Here is a 21,130-nt window from a genome sequence, read left to right as displayed (position 1 = left end):
TGTTAATATCACAGAAAGAAAGACAGCCAGAGAGTACCTGGTTGCTGATGGAAGGACACAAACCACCCATGAGGCCTCAGTACCTAACTACCAATTACAGGAAATGTCATTAAAATGGAACATGTTAATGACCCTATTGAGGTAAGGGAGGTTACAGTCAGCAAAATTCAGACCTGGAAACATAGGACTGTGTCTTCAACAAATAAACCAGAAAAGTGTGAGTGAGGCAAGGGGAGAGGGGAAAACTTGAGAGAGAAAGCTCTGTGTCAGTTATGAAAGACTTAAGCATGTCAACCAGGACAGCATATGGCCTTTCTTGGATCATGATTTAAGTGAACTTTTAAAAAACTTTTTTTTTTTAATATTTATTTTTTAGTTTTCGGCGGACACAACATCTTTGTTTGTATGTGGTGCTGAGGATCGAACCCGGGCCGCACGCATGCCAGGCGAGCGCGCCACCGCTTGAGCCACATCCCCAGCCCCTTAAAAAACATTTTTAAAAAATATTTATTTATTTTTTTTTTTAGTTTTAGGCAAACACAACATCTTTATTTTTATGTGGTGTCGAGGATCGAACCCAGTGCCCCACGCATGCCAGGCGAGTGCGCTACCACTTGAGCCACATCCCCAGCCCACTAAAAACATTTTTAAGATAATCAAGGAAACATAAATCTAATGACGAATGTTAGATGAGAATAATTCTTGAGATATGATAATGGTATAATGTTTATATTTTAAATTCCTTCTGTTTTAGAGATACATTCGGAAGTATTGCAGATGAAATGATATATCTGGTATTGGTTTAGAAATAATTTAACAGAAGGAGGAAAAAGAGAGGGACATAGATGAAACAAGATGAGCTAGGTACTGGTCATAGTCAAAGTGGGTTGATGACAGGACAACATTCTCTTTTTGTATCCATTAAAATTTCAGTATAAGTATTCTTTTAAAAAGAACAGGAGCCAGGTACAATGGTGCACACCTGTAATTTCACCTACTTAGGAGGCTGAGGCAGGAGGATCAAGGCTTAGTAATTTAGAGAGACCCTGTCTCAAAACAAAATTTTAAAAGTGCAGGGAGCAGAGAATGTGAAGTTCATGATAGAACTTGCCTAGCATGAGCAAGGCCCTGGGTTCAGTCCCCAGCACTGTAAACACACACACACACACACACACACACACAAATAAATAAATAAATAAAGTAACTAGAAAGTGAGGAAATAGAAGGCCTTAGGGTTGGATCATCCCCAAGAAGATTGCTAGTGAGAGTGGGGAAGGAATGTTAGCTTGAATAGGAGGCTGAATCCCTCATTAAGATCCTGAGCAAGTGGAAGGGAGTTTTGTTTCTAAGAATGGAAATTCAACCAAGGTTGTAATTTTTTTCACTGTTGGAGAATGTTTAGATGGAGAATAATTATTAGGAACAGTTTAGATCTAAAGTGTTAAAATATCCGTTTTTAAAACTTACAACCAATAGGTTTAATTTAGAATCTATCTCTGTAGAACATCATTTTAATGAGAGTGGAGCTAACAGTATTTTCTATGGTTAGAAAAGGATTTATTGGGATACCTGGGGTATAAGATCAAAAACACAATCAATAAAGAAAAAATAACAAAATGAGAATGTAAAACGGTACAACTACTTTGGAAAACTGTGTGGAAGTTTTTCTTTAATCCAAATATATACCTCATAAGATTCAGCCATCCTATTCACATCTGTTTACCCAAGATAAATAAAAGCATATGTTGCTATGGACCAGCACGACATCATTTCAGAAACTGGAGGGGCCAGGAGGGGATGAAGAAAAGCCAAACACTCGCATATAGAGAAAAAGCTGGGCCATAGTGGGAAAGCCGAGCCCTAGTGAAGCTTGACTAACACCAGAGCCAGCTCAGCACGTTTATTATATAGGTTTGTCATCAGAATGTTTTTTGTGAGGAAGTTTTAGCAGAGCAGGCAGCCTGAAGGATACAGCAAAACTTACAAGACATCGAGGTCATCTTGTTATTTCTAGAATTCTCAATCTTCCTGGGAGTTGGTGTCTGAATCCAAGGTTCCAACTGTCAGAGCTTCACCTTTGCACTTAGCCTGCTGTGTGTGGCTACTGTTACTATAACAACTGGGGCATCTGAACCTGCACTTTCGGACAGGCAGCTCCCAGTGTAAATGCAGCCATGAGGGAATCAGAGACCATGGTTCAAGTCACCAGTGTCCACAATATGTATTGCAGAAGCCTACACATAACTCTTCATGGCAGCTTTGTTTGTGATAACCAAAAACTAGAAATAATCCGAATGTCTATCAACAGGTGAATGGACAGATAGATTGTGTTATATCCGGCATTGGATACCACTTAGAAAAACCACTGGGGTGGGGGATGCACTAATGGACTCTTCTTGTCTTCATTGTGGTGGCACTTAAGCAACTGTATGCATTTGTTACAACTCACACAAGGGTTCACAGTGAATTTTACCTTAATATAAAAAATGAAAAGGGAGAATCTATCCTAAACTTTTTGTGAAGTTTGTTTAAAATTGTATCATATTTTTTTAATTTGTGTTCTTCAGTTTAAAAAATTTTTTTCATTAAGGTTCAGTTTATACTTAGTGAATTCTTCTTCCCCTTTATAGTCAAATCCTCTTTCTACCTTCTGTCACTTGCAACCACTAGTCTGTTTTCTCTTCCCATGATTTTACTTTTTCAGGATGTCACATAAGTTGAATCTGTAGTATGTAATTTTTGTCTAACCTCTTTCTCTTAGCATAAGGAGTTTGAGATTCATCTATGTTGTATGTATGAGAAAGTTTAGTCCTTTTTATTGCTGAGTAGTATTCCATTATATGGATATATCACAATTCCCCAGTTGAAGCATATTTCATTTATTTCCAGTTTTTCATTTTCTTTAGGTTAATTAATTATAAAAGTCAAAAACAGAAATTGGGTGAAGATGTTATTAAAAGCAGAAGTCCTCCCATATCCTTCTCCCCCATTTCCATTCCCAACTATAACTGCTCTGATAGTTTAGAATGTGTTCTTCTAGACCTTTTTTTGAAATTCTTTTTAATTTTATATGACAGTAGATTGTATTTTGACATATCATTCACACATGGCGTATAACTTCCCATTTTTGAGGTTGTATATGATGTGGAATTACACTGGTCATGTATTCATATATGAACGTAAGAAAGTTATGTCCGATTCATTCTTCTGTCTTTCCTATTCCCAACCCATTCTCCTTCCTCCCACTTCCCCCATCCAATCTGGTGAACCTCTACTCCCCCACCCCAACCTCAGCTGACCTATTGTGAATTAGCATTCACATATTAGAATATTCAGTCTTGAGTTTTTTGGGATTGGCTTGTTTCACTTAACATGATAGTCTCCAGTTCCATCCATTTATCAACAAATGCCAGAATTTCATTCTTCTTTATGGCTGAGAATATTCCATTGTGTATAAATACCACAGTTTCTTTATCCACTCATCTGTCAAAGGGCACCTAAGTTGGTTCCATAGCTTAGCTATTATGAATTGAGCTGCTATAAACATTGATGTGGCCACGTCACTACAGTATGCTGATTTTAAGTCCTTTGGGTTTATTCCAAGGAATGGGATACAAGACCTTTTTCTATACATATACATTTACATGCATAAACCAATGTGTGTATACATATATACATGTTTATAGTTGAAGAGGGGATGCTATATTTAATGAAAATTGGATCTAGTGAATATTATATTCTGCATTCTTTGCTGAGGAAGATATTCTAAAAATTCTTGTGCTTGTTTATATAAATCAACCTTATTTTTAAACTATCTATATGATAGTCTATGACTTTACATATCTAATTTAAATCTAATCATTCCTCCATTAATGAATTCCACATCATCTCTTACTTTTCCATGTTCCAAATAATTCTGTTATTAACTTTTATGTAAAAGTCTTGATTCTCTTATTTAAATATTTCTGTACTTTCTAGAAATGGAATCACTCAAAGAGTATGTGTATTTAAATTTTATTTTACATGTCAACTCAGTTGCCCACAAATTGGTTGTACCAATTTGTGTTTCCAAAAATAGTATATGGTAATACTGGATATTTTAGATGATGTATAATAAAAGATTTTTGTCCTAACAGATTGGTTTTAAGAAATCTCAAATGGGATAAACAAATTTTATATGCTGGTCCTAATCAGTATTTATTTATTTATTTGGTACCGGCCGTTGAACTCAGGAGCACTCAACTACTAAGCCACATCCCCAGCCCTATTTTGTATTTTATCTAGAGACAGGGTCCCACTGAGTTGCTTAGTGCCTCACTTTTGCTGAGACTGGTTTTGAACTCTTGGTCCTCCTGCCTCAGCCTCCCAAGCTGCTGGGATTTCAGATGCGCCACAGCTCAATAATATTTTATAAGAACCAAAACTAAGGTTGTTCTCAAATAAATATATACTTGTATTTTACCCTAATACTCTCAAATGTTGATTTCTAAAGAGGACATTATGAAAAGTTTAGGAAGGAAAGAATGTAACTTCTGTGTTGACTAATGTTGCTTAAGGAACTATTTCTCTCTCTCTCTCTCTCACACACACACACACACACACGCGCGCGCGCCACAATATAAATACACTGTGATTTTTCTCCCCTCAGTCTGAGGATTACTATGACATGAGACGGCTATATACAATTTTGGGCTCTTCTCTATTTTACAAGGTAAGTTGAAGTTTGCATTTTTAATAATATCCAACGCCTGCATGCACAAATCTAAAGGAATTTTTCTCAAACTTTTACACATGAAAACTAAATCTATCTCTTTCTCTGTGAATGTAGGTACCTTAAGATTAAGATCTTAAAACAAGTATTATACCTACACATTTATAAATATAGTAAATACTTATAGTTTCATTGCATAGTGTAGCATTTAAAAATGTGTAAAGGAGAAACAATACTCAAACCAATTATGTAGGAAAAAAAGGTTAATTCTTTCTTGATGTCCTTTTGCAATAGTGTGTTTTTTATTCTGACTTCAGAAGTAACCATCTATCTTTTAAGGAAATCCTATAATATTTATTAAGTATTTGGTTTCCAGGGAGAACATGTTAAGTATCAGATGAATTTAATAAGTTTCTGTCCACCTTGACCTCTGCTTCTCTATTTCCCATTTTCAGAATGCAGTTCTTTTCTAATTTTGACACTCGGGCTAATACCTCAGAGGCAATTTTGCTTTATGCTAAAAGTCTAGCTTTTGGGTACCTTGTTATTTAATATCTAGCTTGACCTCAGGGGAGAAAAACATTCACTTATGCTATATCTTACTTTACTATGTTTGAATATAATAAAATATTGAATAATAAAATATTATTTTATTTGAATAATAAAATATTTCATGTCATCTGAAGAAGCATTTATAAAACTCTAGGAAGTATAGGATTATTGCTTGGTATCACTAGCTGACTTTTGCTCTTGGTGGTTAAATTCAAGGGTTATTTGATATGCAGTCATTTGCCTAAGGATGATCTTGTTGAGATTGCCGCGTACTGTCGCCACTATGGCCTGCTGTCTTTAGCAGCAAAACAAAGGATTGGTCAGTTGATAGTATGGAGAGAAGTGTTTCCTCAACATCACCTCCAGCTTTCTGCAGACTCAAGCACAGAAGCCTTTCAGGAACCGGAAGGGAGATATTTTTTGCTAATTGTTGGATTGGTAAGTTCACCTGGACTTCTTTCTTGAGATTGTTTTCCCCATCTGTTTATGTCTAAATAAATACACAAACATGCCCATTTAAAACTATGTATGTATTAAACACAGAATTCAAAAAGTTGTTATATAGCCTTTACTTCTTTTAGTTTATATTCCTTTAATATTCATGAAGAAATACTAATAATATCCAGGAAAATATTTTAGCAGGTTCTGAACACTTTTGTTCCCCATCTTATGGGGGTTTTATCCTCTGGTCTGTTTTGGAATATAGAAGAAGACATAAAAACAATGTAGAATTAGAAATGGAATAAATACATAATCGTAAATGAGAGACTTTCTTGTCAATGGGGCTCTTTCAAAGCCGCTCTAATGAATTCTTTGTACCAAGAGAAATGATTGATAGTATATCAAAATATGATAATGTGAAGCCAGGTGCAGTGGTGCGTGCCTGTAATCCCAGCGGCTTGGGCGGCTAATGCAGGAGGATTGCAAGTTCAAATCCAGCCGCAGCATTAGTGAGGACCTAAGCAAGTTAGCAAGAACCTGTCTCAAACAATAAAAGAGTTGGGAATGTGGCTCAGTGTTAAGTGCCTCTGGGTTCAATGCCTGGTACAGAAAAAAAAAAAAAAAAACAATGTGAGATAGTTTTTAACTGTAATCAAGAAGCATTGATAATCTCGCTGCTTTATAAAAATATGGCTTCTCATTAAAAAAGAAGCAGCGCCGACAATAACTTAAGAAGGAGGAATTTTTAATAATCATGCCATATGCCAACATCTTTTATAGTATTCATAAATGTATACATATTATATGTAACTGTTTTCATGGTGGCTAAACCTATGTCAATAATCTTCTTTTATAGAGACATTATATGTTATGTGTGCTATTAGAAGCTGGAGGCTGTGCATCTAAAGCTATTGGGAATCCTGGGCCTGACTGTATATATGTGGACCAGGTCAGAACAACTCTTCACCAGCTGGAAGGAGTAGACTCCCACATAGATGAACACCTAGTGTCTTCTCCAGGCCCCTGTTTGTCTTGTGCTGACTGGTTCCTTTCTGGAACACGTGAGAAAACTGAGAATTTGACAGCTTCCCCTATTCTCAGCAGGCTGCAAGGTCCTTCCAGGACAGCAGCCTCTCCAACATGCAGAAGAACCCTTTTTGGTGACTATTCCTTAAAGACACGTAAGCCCAGTCCCTCCCGAAGCAGTGGAGGATCTGACAATGGTTGTGAAGGTGGAGAAGGTGCTGGCCTTAGCCTCCACACCACACCGGATGCAATACAAAAGCAGAGAGACTTTCAGGGCTCTGATTGCTCAGAAGAAAGTGGAACCTTGCTTAAGGTGTGTGTTCATCCCAGTGTGTACATTCTAGGAACTAAGCTGTCTCTCTAGTTCTAATTGCAAGAAAAATTTTTAATGGTAATTAGTCTTCATTTGAAATAGTGATTATTTTAGTCATTGTTGGGTAACCAAAGATTTAAAAAGCAAAAAGAGGAAGGAACATCAAGTAATGACAGGAGCTGCCCAACGTGCAGGGTGTCTACCCAGCAGTACCTACAGGTAGAGGAGCTCTTGAATCTTAATTTCCATATTCATCTCTTTCTATTCGTGATGATAAAAGAGCACATCATGGCTATGGAGCGTTTGAGGGGCTGATTTAACAATATAGCCGTGAAATATTCAGCAGAAACAAAAAGAGAATTCAAATGTGTGTGTGTATGTTTGCCTGTTTTTTATAGATAGGTATTTTTTATCTGTATTTATAAAGATCTGGTCTCTATACATAGAGATATACAATGTGACTGTAAAGCCAAGAGAATGTTCAATTTTCAGATTGTTTATTTTTCTGGATTTTTTTCCCATGAAACTACCATGAAATATCCAAATCATTATCAAAACATTCATCCTGGAAAGCTCTCTACTTAGCTAGTGATGCTGTTTTCTTTTGAAACGTGTTTGAACTTGCCATCTGGGTGGGTGGAGGTGATGCCGGTCAAGGCATGAAGAAGATGGAGAACTGGCGCCAGTGGAATACGGGATTTTGAGTGGCCTGACGTAGATGACCATAGACTCAGGCTTCTCACTGCTAACTACAGGGTACTGTCGGAGAAGTTAGTGGAATGTATTTAGGAAGTACTGATTTTGTGTCCATTATCTCAGTTGATGAAATTGATAGGAAATATAGTCCAAGAGAATATGGATAGATTTTAAAATAACAAGATCATAAATGGCACTTTAGAGAAATTCAGTTAACTTTAAGATTCAGCCATTCAACAAATGTTGATACCTGCAAAGTACCAAGGGCTGTGCTATACAAAAGAGATATGAAAATGAGTAAGACACAGCCCTGACTTTGAGAAGTGTAGAGCCTAGGGAGAGAGATGGGTATGCATGCACACAAGCTTGGTGAGGGCTCTGGTGAAGGAACACCAGCATGCCTAGTTATGGCACAGCCCTTGGATCCTATTTTGCAAAGGCTAAGCCAAGAGGTGGAAGTTAGCATCAAAAATATTTAAAAGACGCATTGCAAAATATAAAGTAGCTCTCTTAGAAGGATTTTTAATTTTTAAATCACTTCTGCTGTTTGATTTTGTTCTTAGATATAAACTGATCTACGTAAATATTTTCCAGATCACTAAAAAAAAGTCTACCCTTCCAAATCCATTTCATTTGGGAAATTTGAAAAAGGATCCTTCAGAAAAAGAATTGGAAATATATAACACAATGAAGTAAGAAACTTCCTTCTAATATACTTTTTATCTTATGCTTTCTGTCTTTGAGAAAGTTTTACAATAAGAAAATACAATTTCGGGCTGGAGATTTTAGCTCAGTTGGTAGAGTGCTTGCCTCATATGCACAAGCCCTGGGTTCAAATCCCAGCACTATAATGTTTCATTACACTTAGGAAAATGAACATATTCATATTATAAGAGGGAAAACACACAAATATTTCAAAACAGAAAAATTCCCCTTCATCTCTCTTTCACAGGTAACTTCACTTTTGTATGCCTAATATTATTTTTAAATTAAGTTTTATTTATTTATTCATATTGTATTTGATTTGTACTGGTTATTGAACCCAGGGGCACTTAACCACTGAGCTCACTCAGTTGCTTAGGGCCTAAGTTTCTGAGGCTGGTCTTGAACTTGTGATCCTCCTGCCTCAGCCTCCGGAGTCACTGAAAATCCAAGTATGCACCACTGATCTTGGCCTTTGAGTTCACTAATTTTAGACTCTGGTGGATGCCAAGTTATCCCTTAGCTCAGGGCACTCACCGCCAACACCTTGGAGTGGTGGCTGCTAGTGTCTCAGGGCCAAGTTCCTACCCTAGAGAATAGCCCCTTCTAAGTCTGCCAGATAAGGGAGTGCAGAGGTTTGGTCCTTGCACAAATTCAAGACAGCTCTGAGAGTCCGTCCAAGCTTCACATTTCAGCTTCTCCCTCTGCTCATTCCTGCTTCTGCTCCCTCTACCCCCAAGAGTACACACCACCACCTCTCAGAGGCTGGAACCTGGGAACTGTTAATAGTTATAACATCCTTTGTAGAAAACCTCGAACTTATTTTGAGGAGGAAATTCTGAGATTAAAAAGGACTGAGTGAAGAGGGAATGTTTAGCAGCTTAAACTGTGTCAGTAATTGCAAAATAAAATGTTACATTTTCACTTCTTGTAGGGCAGGTACTATGTGATAGACAGGCAGGTCAGCCTGAGCCTTGCTTGGTATATAATTATGATGTCATGTGTGAGATCAATTGCACACTTTTGCTTAAGCATCTAGACATTCAGAAATAGAATTCACACACACACATACATACACACACACATACACAAACACACACACACACACACACACGAGTGCATAGCGACTACGCTCTTAATTATGGAAATATTTTTAACAAGTTAGCAAGTTCAAATCTTGGAGTTTCCAGGAAATGCTTTTCCCTGAAAGTTAGGGCAAAAATAGGGTAATTTGTCTTCATAAAATAATTCGTTAGAAATCTATTGTGTTAAAATTGGGTATTTAAGGCCTTCACATATGAATGATTTTTTTGAAATATTTATTTTTTAGTTGTAGGTGGTGGATACAATATCTTTATTTCATTTTTACGTGGTGCTGAGGATTGAACCCGGTGCCCGTGTGTGCTAGATGAGCGCTCTACCACTGAGCCACAACCCCAGCCTCTGAATGTTTATTTTTAATAGTTATAAAAATGTCCTTTAAACAATTAAATCTGAAACAAACTTTTTATGGAACCCTAAAGTACCTTCATAAAACCCTAGTGTTCATCTAACAAGAACTACTGAAATTTTATTACTTCCTTATAATTTTTTAAAAATATTTGTGTTATTTTGGCATTATCTTTAGTAAATAGAAACTCTTCTTTCAAGTTCAGTAGCTTAAACAAATTCACATGTAATGTAAATCATAGGTTCTACTATTTTAAAAGACATCAAAGATATAAAATTAAAATATATATTAAAAATACTATCTATACCAGACGTTTCATTCAGCAAACAAATGCTGTCCATTCTGCATTTCAGTAATACTTGAATCCATTCAGCCCATTGATGCTTCCTGGTTTATGGTCCCTTTTTCTCTCCCTGGAGTCACTGGATTAGTCTCCCAGCCCCCAGCCCCCCTCCCCCGTCTATTCTCTCTCTGTAAATTTCTCAATCTATTCTCTAGTGCAGGAATGACCTTTCCAAAGATCAAATCTGAATTTATCTACTTTTTAATACAAATCTTTGTCTTCCTATTGGGTAATTGGTGATTTCTAAACTTTCAGTTAATATATGAACAAGTTTATGGCTTTCAAGAGCTAAACTTGCTTTTTGTGGATTATTTCTTTATGATTAGAGCTTTATGTAAGTTATACATAATAGTTGGGTTAATCCCAACAAACTCATGTGCATGTAAATGGATTTCAGTTCATGACCCTACCTTTTCCTTTCCCTCCTCCCCTTTCCCGTTCTCCTTCCTCTACTCTACTAGACTTCCTTTCACCCATCTGTTAATTTGAATTTGATTGGTTCTTTTTGTTATCCTGTGAATTTGTATTTGATTGGTTCTTTATGTTATCCTTCCCTCCCACTTTATTTTACTCTAGCTTCGTGTATGAGAGAAAACATTCAACCTTTGAGTTTCTGATTTTGGCTAGTTTCACTTAGTATGATGTTCTTATTTCCATCCATTTACTGGCAAATGCCATGATTTCATTCTTGTTAGTGGCTAAGTAGAACTCCATTGTGTGTGTGTGTGTGTGTGTGTGTATCATAATTTCTTAATCTATTGATGGCATCTGGGTTGATTCCATAATTTAGCTATCATGAATTGTGCTGCTGTAAACATTGATGCTGTAAAAAAATCACTGTAGTGATTTTTAGATCTTTTGGGGAAATACCAAGGAGTGGGATAGCTGGGTCATATGGTGATTTCATCCTTATATTTTTGAGGAATCTCCAAACTGCTTTCCAAAGTGGTGGTTGTGATTTATTTTTGAGAGAAAATTTATAGATCACAAAAATGTTGATTCTAACCTCCCAATCTTATTAATAGTTCTTTCTTAAGAATAATTTGTCTTCTGTGCCTTTTCTTCAATTCAAACACCTCTAGATTAAAATATGTTTTAAATTATTTTCCTTTTTTAGTCACTATACTTATTTTCATCATGACTATTTAAGATTTTATTCCTTGGAAGGTGAAGGTATCACCACTCTGTACATGGAATGCTCCATAAGAAGAATCAGCTTGGTAGTCTGCAGGCTCACAACTGCTTCCATCTCCTTTAAGAATTCTGTCCTACCTCACATATGGGCAGGTCATGGACGTGGTATAAGAATTGCCCTTACAGGGTAGTTATTAATGAGCCAGCCACCCTGCTGAGAAATGGGAGAACAACACACACAGGATTCCCTCCCTCCCAGTAGGTCTGTTTCCTAATCCCTGGTTTAGGAGACAAGAGGTTTATTTAGGTCATACTACCTAATTAATTAAAAATATAACAGGAACTTAACTAGCTGTGGCCTAGGTTCTAAAATATGCCTTTTCCCTGCCTCCGTACTTAACAGCTGGAGAACAATCAACCAAAGGTATTTTTTATTATAGATAGCCTTTATCACAAAAGTCTTGGAATGGTCAGCTTGAGTGTTTGAGATGTAGGAGGGAGTTGCCCACCATATAAAGACTGCCATTCAAGAGTCAGCAGTGGAGAATAAAAAATAAGGTATAGGAGAGCAAAGCTTCAAAGTCGGCTAAGCCCTGACACTTGGCTATGCAACTTCATTTAAGTTAATCCAAGCTCACTGACCATGGTTTCCTCATGATTAAAGTAAGGATGGTAATATTTAAGATCCTGCAGGGTCATTATGAAAATTAAAATAAAAGTGCTTCAAAAAGTTTGGCAGGTACATAGAGGATAGTCAGTATTTGATAGCTATTATTATTTTGTTGTTGCTATTATTGTTTTTCTTTAGTTTTTCTTACTATTGGCAGAAATAAGCAATATTTATAGATTCTGCTGACCTATCTAAGATTAAATAGGGAAGGAAAAATTGGGGAAAAAAATGAAAATGAAAATATTAAGATCACATAGAGCAAGAGTGTACTGAGTGTACTGAGAAGTGGCATAATAGTACCAGCTATTACCACAGTATTATAGATTAATCTAGCTTGCAGTTTGGTAATAATTTTATATCAGTTCAGAATCATTACTTTTATTATCATGGCAGAAGACTAATTTAAAGACCCATTTAGTTTTATGAAAGGTATTTTTATGTGTGGTTCACCTTGTTCATGGCTTGTAGCTATCTAGGCCAGACATCATCTGAGTTATTCATTACCAACCATGGAAAAAGAGGGCTTGGCCAATTGGAGTGTTTAGCAAAGGGATGATTAAGTTACTTGGAAATGTATTGGTGTTTGTTTATCCTTGCATAATAGGTAGTGTTTGCCTCTATCAAGGAAATTAATAATAATCCAAGCCTGTTTAATTAAGGATGAAGAGGGGATTAAAATTAGATTTCCTTCCCGAATTGCACTACTAATTGTAAAAAGTCTACAGAATTCAAAATGAAATAATACTTTTAAATTTACTTGAATTTCTTTTTTCTTTTCTCTTTTCTCCCTATCTTCCCTTCCCCCACCCTTTTCTTTTCGAGATTGACATCTGGTCCTGAGAACACACTTTTCCACTATGTTGCCTTAGAAACAGTTCAAGGAATCTTCATTACTCCTACCCATGAAGAGGTGGCACAGCTCAGTGGCTCTGTCCACTCACAGCTAATAAAGAATTTCCATCAGTGTTGTCTTTCCATTCGTGCAGTTTTCCAACAGACTTTGATGGAAGAGGTAAAATAGGTTTATAAATACAGTTTTTTGCCAATATCATTCCCAATCTCCACACACTCTGTAATCAGTATGTCCAGCAATGCATTCAAGGTTTTTTTGTTTTTTTTTTTTTAACAATCAGCCAACCAATTTCAGGATTATACTCACTCTAGTTAATCTCAAAATGTTGTTTCATAGTAGAGTTAAATGTCCTATATTAGTATTTTAGGTAAACAGTGGACCCATGTTTTCTATAGCGAAGTAGAATATAGTAGTTTGTAATATAAATTAACCTCCCATATTTGATATCTGTGACTCAGCCATTAAGTCAGTGATATCTACCAATTGATTCCTAAAATAATTCTAATAATTCTGTGACTGTTCAACCAACAATACGGAGCATAATGGATTAAGGTATAGCTATGGACAAAATAGTATTGCAGATGTTTTAGCACTTTGTTCATTGATTACTTGCTTGCTTTTTAACCCAGGATGAAGTTTCATATAATATTGTTCCTGCTAGATAAGCACCAATGCAATGTGTAATTAAAATACCAGTTAGATTGTTTAAAATATCAGTTACATGCTAATTACTTGAAAAGGATAATCATACAAAAGTTTATTTGTGACTGATCAAACATCATACAGCCAAAAGACTTCTCTGAAGATGGCTATAATGTATACAGCAAGATGTAAGTGAGGATGCCAGGTTTGTGCAAAACTTAAATTTAAAACTAGAACATTAGGCTGGGAATAAGGAATCCTGGACTGAGCCTCAGCTGTTTGCATTTCCTCAGCTATACAGGGTGGGCTCAGTCAGCAATGAAATTCTGTATCTTATGGGATTTCTTTGAGTTCTCAGAAATTTTTATTCTGCAAAAATGTTGCTTACCATACCCCATGTACTGTAAGTTATTATGCTCCTCCTTTCCTATTTAGCATAACTGGTTAGATTCTGAACAAAAATATTACATTAACTTATTTGATAATATTTAGTAATATAAATTATTATTCCTGGTATCATTTAAGGATTTTTTTTTTTTTTTTTGGGTGGTGCTGGGAATTGAACCCAGGGCTTTGTGCATGCAAGGCAAGCACTCTACCAACTGAGCTATGTCCCCAGCCCTCCTGGTATCATTTAAAATGTTGAGATACTACTCTGCACCAGACTAGGTGCCTTGATTAAAGTGGGGACAAAACAAACTCTCTTCCCTGAAGCCTATTTTCTGATGGAGAAGATGAAGAAATTAGTAAATAATATATGGGGTATTTTAAGTGTCACAAGGAATAATAAAATGTGTAAAGATAAGAGATGTGTTACTATTTTAAAAAGCCTGGCTAATGAGATCAAGTAGCATTTCAACAGAGGCAGGAAGGCGTGCTGGGGTGGCCGCATGGCATCTGGAGCCAAATGCAAAGCTAGAGTTTGGAGGGGCTGGGGGAGCTCATAGCCTCCTGACCAGGCCAAGAGTGGAAAGGAATGAGATTACCAATGCAGCAGGGCCTGAGACTATGACATGGCCTTCGGGGCTTTTTCTGAAACAGATGGAACATTGTTACATAGTTTCAGCAGAGGAAGGACAGGATACCCAGTTGTTTAAAGAACCCCTGGGACTCTTTTGGAAATCTGGTTGTAGGGTAGCAAGGATGGAGGCAGGGCCAGTTAGGAGACTATTAATATTTGAAAAGTGAGAAAGGATCACAACTTCAGGATTCTTGATGTTTTGGAGGATGAACCAAAATGATTTATTGTTGGATTAGAAGTTATGAGAGAGAGAAGAATCAAGAATCGCCTATTTTATCCTGATCCGTATAAAAAAGTTTATATGTACCAAATGAGTAATTGTTTTGCTGATGCTTTCACAAATGGGAAATTTAAAGATTATGCTTCAAAGGAAGAGAAAATATTGTTTTAAATGTATGTGTTTAGGTTTATTACAAAATCTTATCCACTTAATATACATTCAGTAAGCTCCTACATTATATACAAGCACTGTTTCTTTTTAAATATATAGAAATGAATACATTGTCTCTGCCTTTGGAAAAAAGTTTACCGTCTATCTTCTATATGGGAAAACAGACCTACAAACTGCTAATGCAATATAATATAAATACTAAACAACATGGGACTGTGAACAAAGTGTTCCCTGGGATCATCCGGGGCACTTTACCTGTGAAGTCTCCTTTAGGAAGTAGTATTGAGCTAAGTGTTAAGGAAGAGTGGAAACCGAAGGCAAAGGGAAGAAAGGCACTGCATGCACTTAGGATCAGCCATTTTGAATCTGGAGGTGAAAACATTTTAAAGTAACATTATTAATTCCAGTTAATACCAACAATATCCACAATTTGCAGAAAAACAAGGCACTAAATGGTGGAGATCGTGCTGATTCTACAAATTCGCTGTCCTCTCTTAACCCTGTGAAGGAATATGGTGTGTTATTTGAATGCTCACCTGAAAACTGGACTGATCAGAAAAAAACACCACCAGTTATGGCCTACTGGGTAGTAGGGTAAGTAGGAAAAAGCTATTTGAAAGTAAAATAAAACGTTAGAAAAGTGAAAGACAAGTAGTACAGCAGATCAATGTTTTAAAACATAGGCATAAAATCAATCTAGCTATAATATTTTAACATTTTAAAGTTTTATTTGCTAAGTAACTCCTTTAAATCCCTCTAAAGACTTTCTCTACTTAAAAATTATTTTTGTTGCCTTGCAAATCAAACAAGTAATAATCCACTATTATTCTCCAATTTCTGTCCTTCCTTCCTGACTTCCTTCTTTTCTTTCCTTTCATTTCCTCTTCTACTCCTTTTTTACATGTTCTACCCACTAACACCTGTCAAATCTTGTTCCTGCTATTTTTTCTACCTGGGATGTTCTATCCCTGACCCTTGCATATCTGGCTCCTTGGTATTCAGACCAGGATTAGCAGGTTATCTCCTCAGAGGTTCTCCATTAAAGTAGCTAGCTACCCATTATTCACTGTCTGACCCTTTTATTGTTTCTTGTTTGCTTCTTGTCTAAGGAACTGAGTTTTGATGGACATATTGAAGGTTAAGTTGGAGAAAAGAGTTGTTGAGGAAAGGGCATAGGTAGGATTGAGGCTACTGGATACCTGCCATGTAGTACTAAGCTATATGATAAACAGTTTACAAACTGTATCATTTCCATATTCTGGTCCTTGGGATTTAGAATCACCTGAGTCACTTGTTAGAGTCGGAGTTGCCTGAGGCCCACCATGACCTACTGAATTCATGGAAGGAGGAATCTGTTTTTAGTGTATAAGCTCCCCTGTGATTGTGATGTGTAATCATCAGCCTTGAGAACATCAGCATAAAGTTAGTTCTGCGTTCTGCGTAGTGTATGGTCAGAGCTGTGCTATTAGAAGAACAACAGGAGCAGCCTGTGGAATGGTGTGAACTCAGGAGAGGCTACCAATGAGAAGACCAGTGGTTCCCTATCTATGTCCACAGCATGGGAACAGAAAGAATTAAAGGGGCTGAATTAGGATGATGCAGGTCTACATAAAGGAAAAATCCTAAGGAAATCAAACAGAACTAGCTCTCAATTTAAATTGATTGATTTACATGTGTTAATATTGTTTAAATATATTAATATACGAACTCTGGAAGAAAACCAAAATTTTAATGTTAATTCCAATTCAATACTGTCTGCAAAAAGAACCATCATATAGTTCATGTTTTAAGAATAAACTTTAGGGTCTGGGGATGTGGCTCAAGCGATAACTCGCTCACCTGGCATGCGCGGGGTGCTGGGTAGCACCACATAAAAATAAAATAAAGATGTTGTGTCCACCGAAAAACTGAAAAATAAATATTAAAAAAAAAATTCTCTCTTCTGTCTCTCTCTTTAAAAAAGAAAAAACTTTACAAAGTGGCAATAAAATGTTTAGATACCTTCTGCACTTTATTGATGCCAGTGCTATATATTGTAGTAATAATAATGACTAGGTTTAATATTTTAAAATTGAAGGGTATGATAATATTTATGTATTGATAAAATAGGATTTTTACACTCTTAACAATAAAAATAATTAACCTAAGGCACATGTTATTTATTTAGAAATGAACTCTCTATAGTCTGTGATTTAGATTAGTGGTTTTTGAACTTACTACTAGTTCTTTCAAAAACATACAAAAAATAAAAGGAATTGAATTTGGTTTTTGTCATTTTCATTTCTGAAATGAATGTGTTCTTTTCTTCTGCAGGAGACTCTTTCTTCATCCAAAACCTCAGGAACTTTATGTCTGCTTTCATGACTCAGTCACAGAAATTGCCATTGAAATGGCTTTTAAATTATTCTTTGGATTAACCTTGTAGTTGTGTTTTGATGATTAATAGCAACATGAGTGACATGTGGAACAGTGTTAAAATTGCTGAAATCAATACACAAGAGATAATGTTTATTTTCACTGTTCAACATTGAACATAATATTGTTATTGAGATGAAATGCTGTTGGACTTGATGCATCAAGCCTTTTGTAGTATTGTGAGACATTGGAGAAGATAGTTGATTGAAATATATAGAAGGGAGTGTTAACTTATTGCCATTTTGGTATATAATATTAATTTATTGACTAGTTTGAAATAATGTAAATTGTTTCATATAAAGTTAATATAGAAAATGTTTATTTGGGAAAACACCCAATTTGTTGTTTATTTTTCTCAAAACTAGTATATTTGGTCAAAGAATCTTGAAATTAGGAGGAGGTGACCAGGTTCTGTAATAAATTAGGGCGGTGACCTCATGCAAGTTTTTGCACCTCTGAGGTCAGAGGTTTCATGTATAAATGCAATAACCTATTCTGAGGTTTTATGTAAAATGTGCTACCTCCCCTCGCCCTTGCCTTTGGTTAGTTCCTAAATTTGTAATGTCCAAACACTGATTTCTTTATAGGTCAAGTGCTCTTCACTAGTATAAGTATTTGAGTGGATACCTCACTGCAGAGGAGAAGGGAAAGATGAAAATCAAACTTAGTTTTTACTTATTTTTCTTTACTCTTTTAGATAACAATCTTAGTCTATTTTGACTCAGATATGTTTTTTAAATTATTTACCTATAAACATTCATTTTTATTTTTAAGGATATTCAAATATACATATACATATTTTATATAGTTCATGAAATTCAAGACAGTTATATGTAAATTGTTTTTAAAACCAAATCATGTTAAAAATACTGAAAAGAATAGCTGAAGAAATCCTATGGTGACTTCTTTTGTAAAATGCTCACATTTGACTTACAAATAAGGATCATTATATATTGGGTTTTCCATATGGGGAACACTTGGATGAATAAGAGTTTATTTGACCTTCCATAGAGAAGAAGAAAAAAAAAAACTAATTGGATAAGAATTTTCTTTGGCATGAGAATTTGGTAGGTTAAGGGAAAGAAAGGAAGAACATAACAAATACTGCATTTGTAGTTACCATGTACCAAGTAGGTCCTTCATCCACCTCAGATGCCCCCAAAACTTAACAATACTGGGTTGTTTTTCTTCAAGACTTAAGTGTTGGAAGAGCTGTACCAGCCCATATAAAATCAGTTTCTGCATATCACCTGCTTCAAACATGAGCGCTTCAGCTTGGAACTAATTACAGAACATTGTGGGTGCACCATTTAAGTCACTGATCTTAGAAAAAAATACTGTTATCTGTCATCAGTCTAAAAGATTTTCATCTGAGTATTTAAGATGCAAATCCCTGCATATTTATTTCATTAGGTACTTGGGGGCCTTGATTTTGACATTCAAATCAAGGTAAGAAATCTTAGTTCTTGAAATAATGTAAAAAATAGCTTTAAATGTCTTCCCCTTAGGATCACAATACTGAGCTGCATGGTAGACTTTTAAACTCTGTTGTAGGACTGCTTGTGTGCATATGTGTGTATTAAGGCACTTTATTTAAATATAGTCATTACATGGCTTAAGTTTCTGTATGTGTCCTCCCCAACTATCAGCTGTTTCTAATACTGGTAGTTATTAATAAGTAGAGCCATCAATCACCTCAGGTTTTTGACAGACTGCACCAAGACTTGATATTTTAACACAAGGAACTTTCTTTCATTTAATGAAATTCTGGTCTGCTTTCTTAGTATCAAGCAATCGTGAGGCATCACTCAATAACTGAAATAAAAAGGCAAAGCAGACTGCTGGTCTTTTTTGTTGCTGTTCTTTTTTAGTTATATATGACATAGAGTGTATTTTGACATACGTATACATGGTGTATAACTTCCCATTTTTGTGGTTGTACATGGTGTGGAGTTACACTGATCATGAATTCATATGTGAACATAGGAAAGTTATGTCTGATTCATTCTACTGTCTTTCCCATTCCCGTCCCCGCTCTATTCACCTTATTGCCCCTGCTGAATCCGGTGAACCTCCGCTCCCCACCCCCTGCCTATTGTGAGTTAGCATCAGCACATCAGAACATTCGGCCTTTGGTATTTGGGATTGGTGTATTTCACTTAGCATGATAGACTACTGATCTTAATAAAAGAGGACCGTCTGCTATGTTGTAGGGGCACTGTAATCGCCATGTTGTGGAGACTTGAACTTTTAAGAAATAAAACCAAGCATTATCTTGTTTTTCATTTCTAAATGAATTAAACATTATAGGTAAACTTCCCCATTTTTCAGATATGTTCAGATTTACATTGAAGATAGACCAATCTAATTATTTGGTAATAAAGGGGGACAGAGTGACAGTGCAGATACTCCAGAAATATGCTTTAGCAGAAATTTCTTAAAGTTATATTTTATGGGTGTCTTGCTGATCTTGCCTTCCATTAAAGACTATTAATGTGAGAAACTAAAACTAGCGTTTTTATTCTAATTTGTTATGTATGACAGAATGCATTTCAATTCATATTACACTTACAGAGCACAATTTTTCATATTTCTGGTTGTACACAAAGTAGTGTCACACCATTGATGTCTTAAAACATATGCTTAGGGTAATAATGTCCATCTCATTCCACCTTTCCTACCTCCATACCCCCTTCCTTCCTCTCCCTCCCCTTTGCCCTATCTAGAGTTCGTATAACTAGCATTTTTAGAAATATCAAGTACTCTCTTATTGCTTGATATTTTAAAAAATATTGGTACTGTCATATTGCTTATTGGTTAGTCCCCCCCCCCAATTACATTGTAGACTCTAACTTTCTGTCTACCCATTGCTGTTTCTCCCTCCACTCTTTCCTTAGCTCTTCCTTATTTCTTTTTGTCCTGTCACAGAACTAAACCTGGCAAGGGAATGTTTCTTGTTTGTGCCAAGGAACTATAGATGATGATACATAGTGACAAAATAGTAATTTGGCAGTACCTGCTTTTTTCATGTTTCTAATACAAATTGTGGAACAGATTTTGCTGGTTTGTGTGCTTTGACCATTATTCATTGTATTTGTTAGTTCTCTCTAAATAACGACTGGGATACATTATGTATTATTAAAGTGTCAGCTAATACCACCGTTTATGATTACTCTCAAATATCCATTGGTTGAAAACCAAGGGAGTGAGCTAAGTCTTACCCGTGACTGTAAAACATCTTGGAAAGAAGCTGAGAACAATTATTCATTATAAACAGTTTTAAGGACTGTTAAAACTTTGGATATTTAAAAATACACAATTCTGATTCTGCAATCTGCATACAGGGTAAAAATAACCCACTTAAATCAAAGTGTGAAATATGATATGTCAAGAACTATGTAATGTTTTGAACATTTTTTTTAAAAAATACACAGTTCTAAGTGCTATTAAAAGTTTAACCTGTACACTGTATGAAATAAAAAAAAGTTTAACCTGCAAACTGTATGAAATACTTTAATTTTGTGAAGTTTTATTTCTACATTCTATATAATCACAACTATTTTTATATTGATAGTTTTAAATAAAAATGGTTTGGAGGTTTGTTTGCAGTTGTGTTGCCTTTTCCTATATACATCCAACAACTGTTTATTGATTTTCTACCCTCTGACAAGCACTGTCCCAGAGACTGATGATATAGCAGTGAACAAAAAAGCTAAAGATTCCTACTCTGTTGGAGTTTGTGTTCCAGTAGTTGTGACCACCAACTAAGG

The 21,130-nt window shown here is 35.8% G+C and overlaps 1 protein-coding gene across 3 annotated transcripts in view; it reads left to right on the top strand.

The window, feature by feature from the left end:
* Positions 1–20,859, top strand: part of Intu (inturned planar cell polarity protein) — a 97,263-nt gene extending 76,404 nt beyond the window's left edge. For 2 of the 3 annotated variants that reach the window (XM_058584071.1, XM_046459573.2), the window contains exons 10-16: positions 4,649–4,711; positions 5,480–5,701; positions 6,561–7,043; positions 8,334–8,431; positions 12,861–13,050; positions 15,382–15,539; positions 17,259–20,859. In XM_058584071.1, the coding sequence (XP_058440054.1) occupies positions 4,649–4,711; positions 5,480–5,701; positions 6,561–7,043; positions 8,334–8,431; positions 12,861–13,050; positions 15,382–15,539; positions 17,259–17,370 (1,326 nt within the window). In that variant the 3' untranslated portion in view covers positions 17,371–20,859. Of the gene's footprint in view, positions 1–4,648; positions 4,712–5,479; positions 5,702–6,560; positions 7,044–8,333; positions 8,432–12,860; positions 13,051–15,381; positions 15,540–17,258 lie in introns of those variants that run through there. The other variant, XM_046459574.2, reaches the window with a different exon arrangement.
* Positions 20,860–21,130: the final 271 nt, after the last annotated feature.

Source organism: Marmota monax, unplaced genomic scaffold (assembly GCF_021218885.2).
Source record: "Marmota monax isolate L192 unplaced genomic scaffold, Marmota_monax_Labrador192_F-V1.1 WCK01_AAM20220418_F8-fsc00039, whole genome shotgun sequence".
Lineage (NCBI taxonomy): Eukaryota > Metazoa > Chordata > Mammalia > Rodentia > Sciuridae > Marmota > Marmota monax.
Note: the sequence above shows the minus strand (reverse complement) of the source record. Positions and strands in the feature narration are given on the sequence as shown.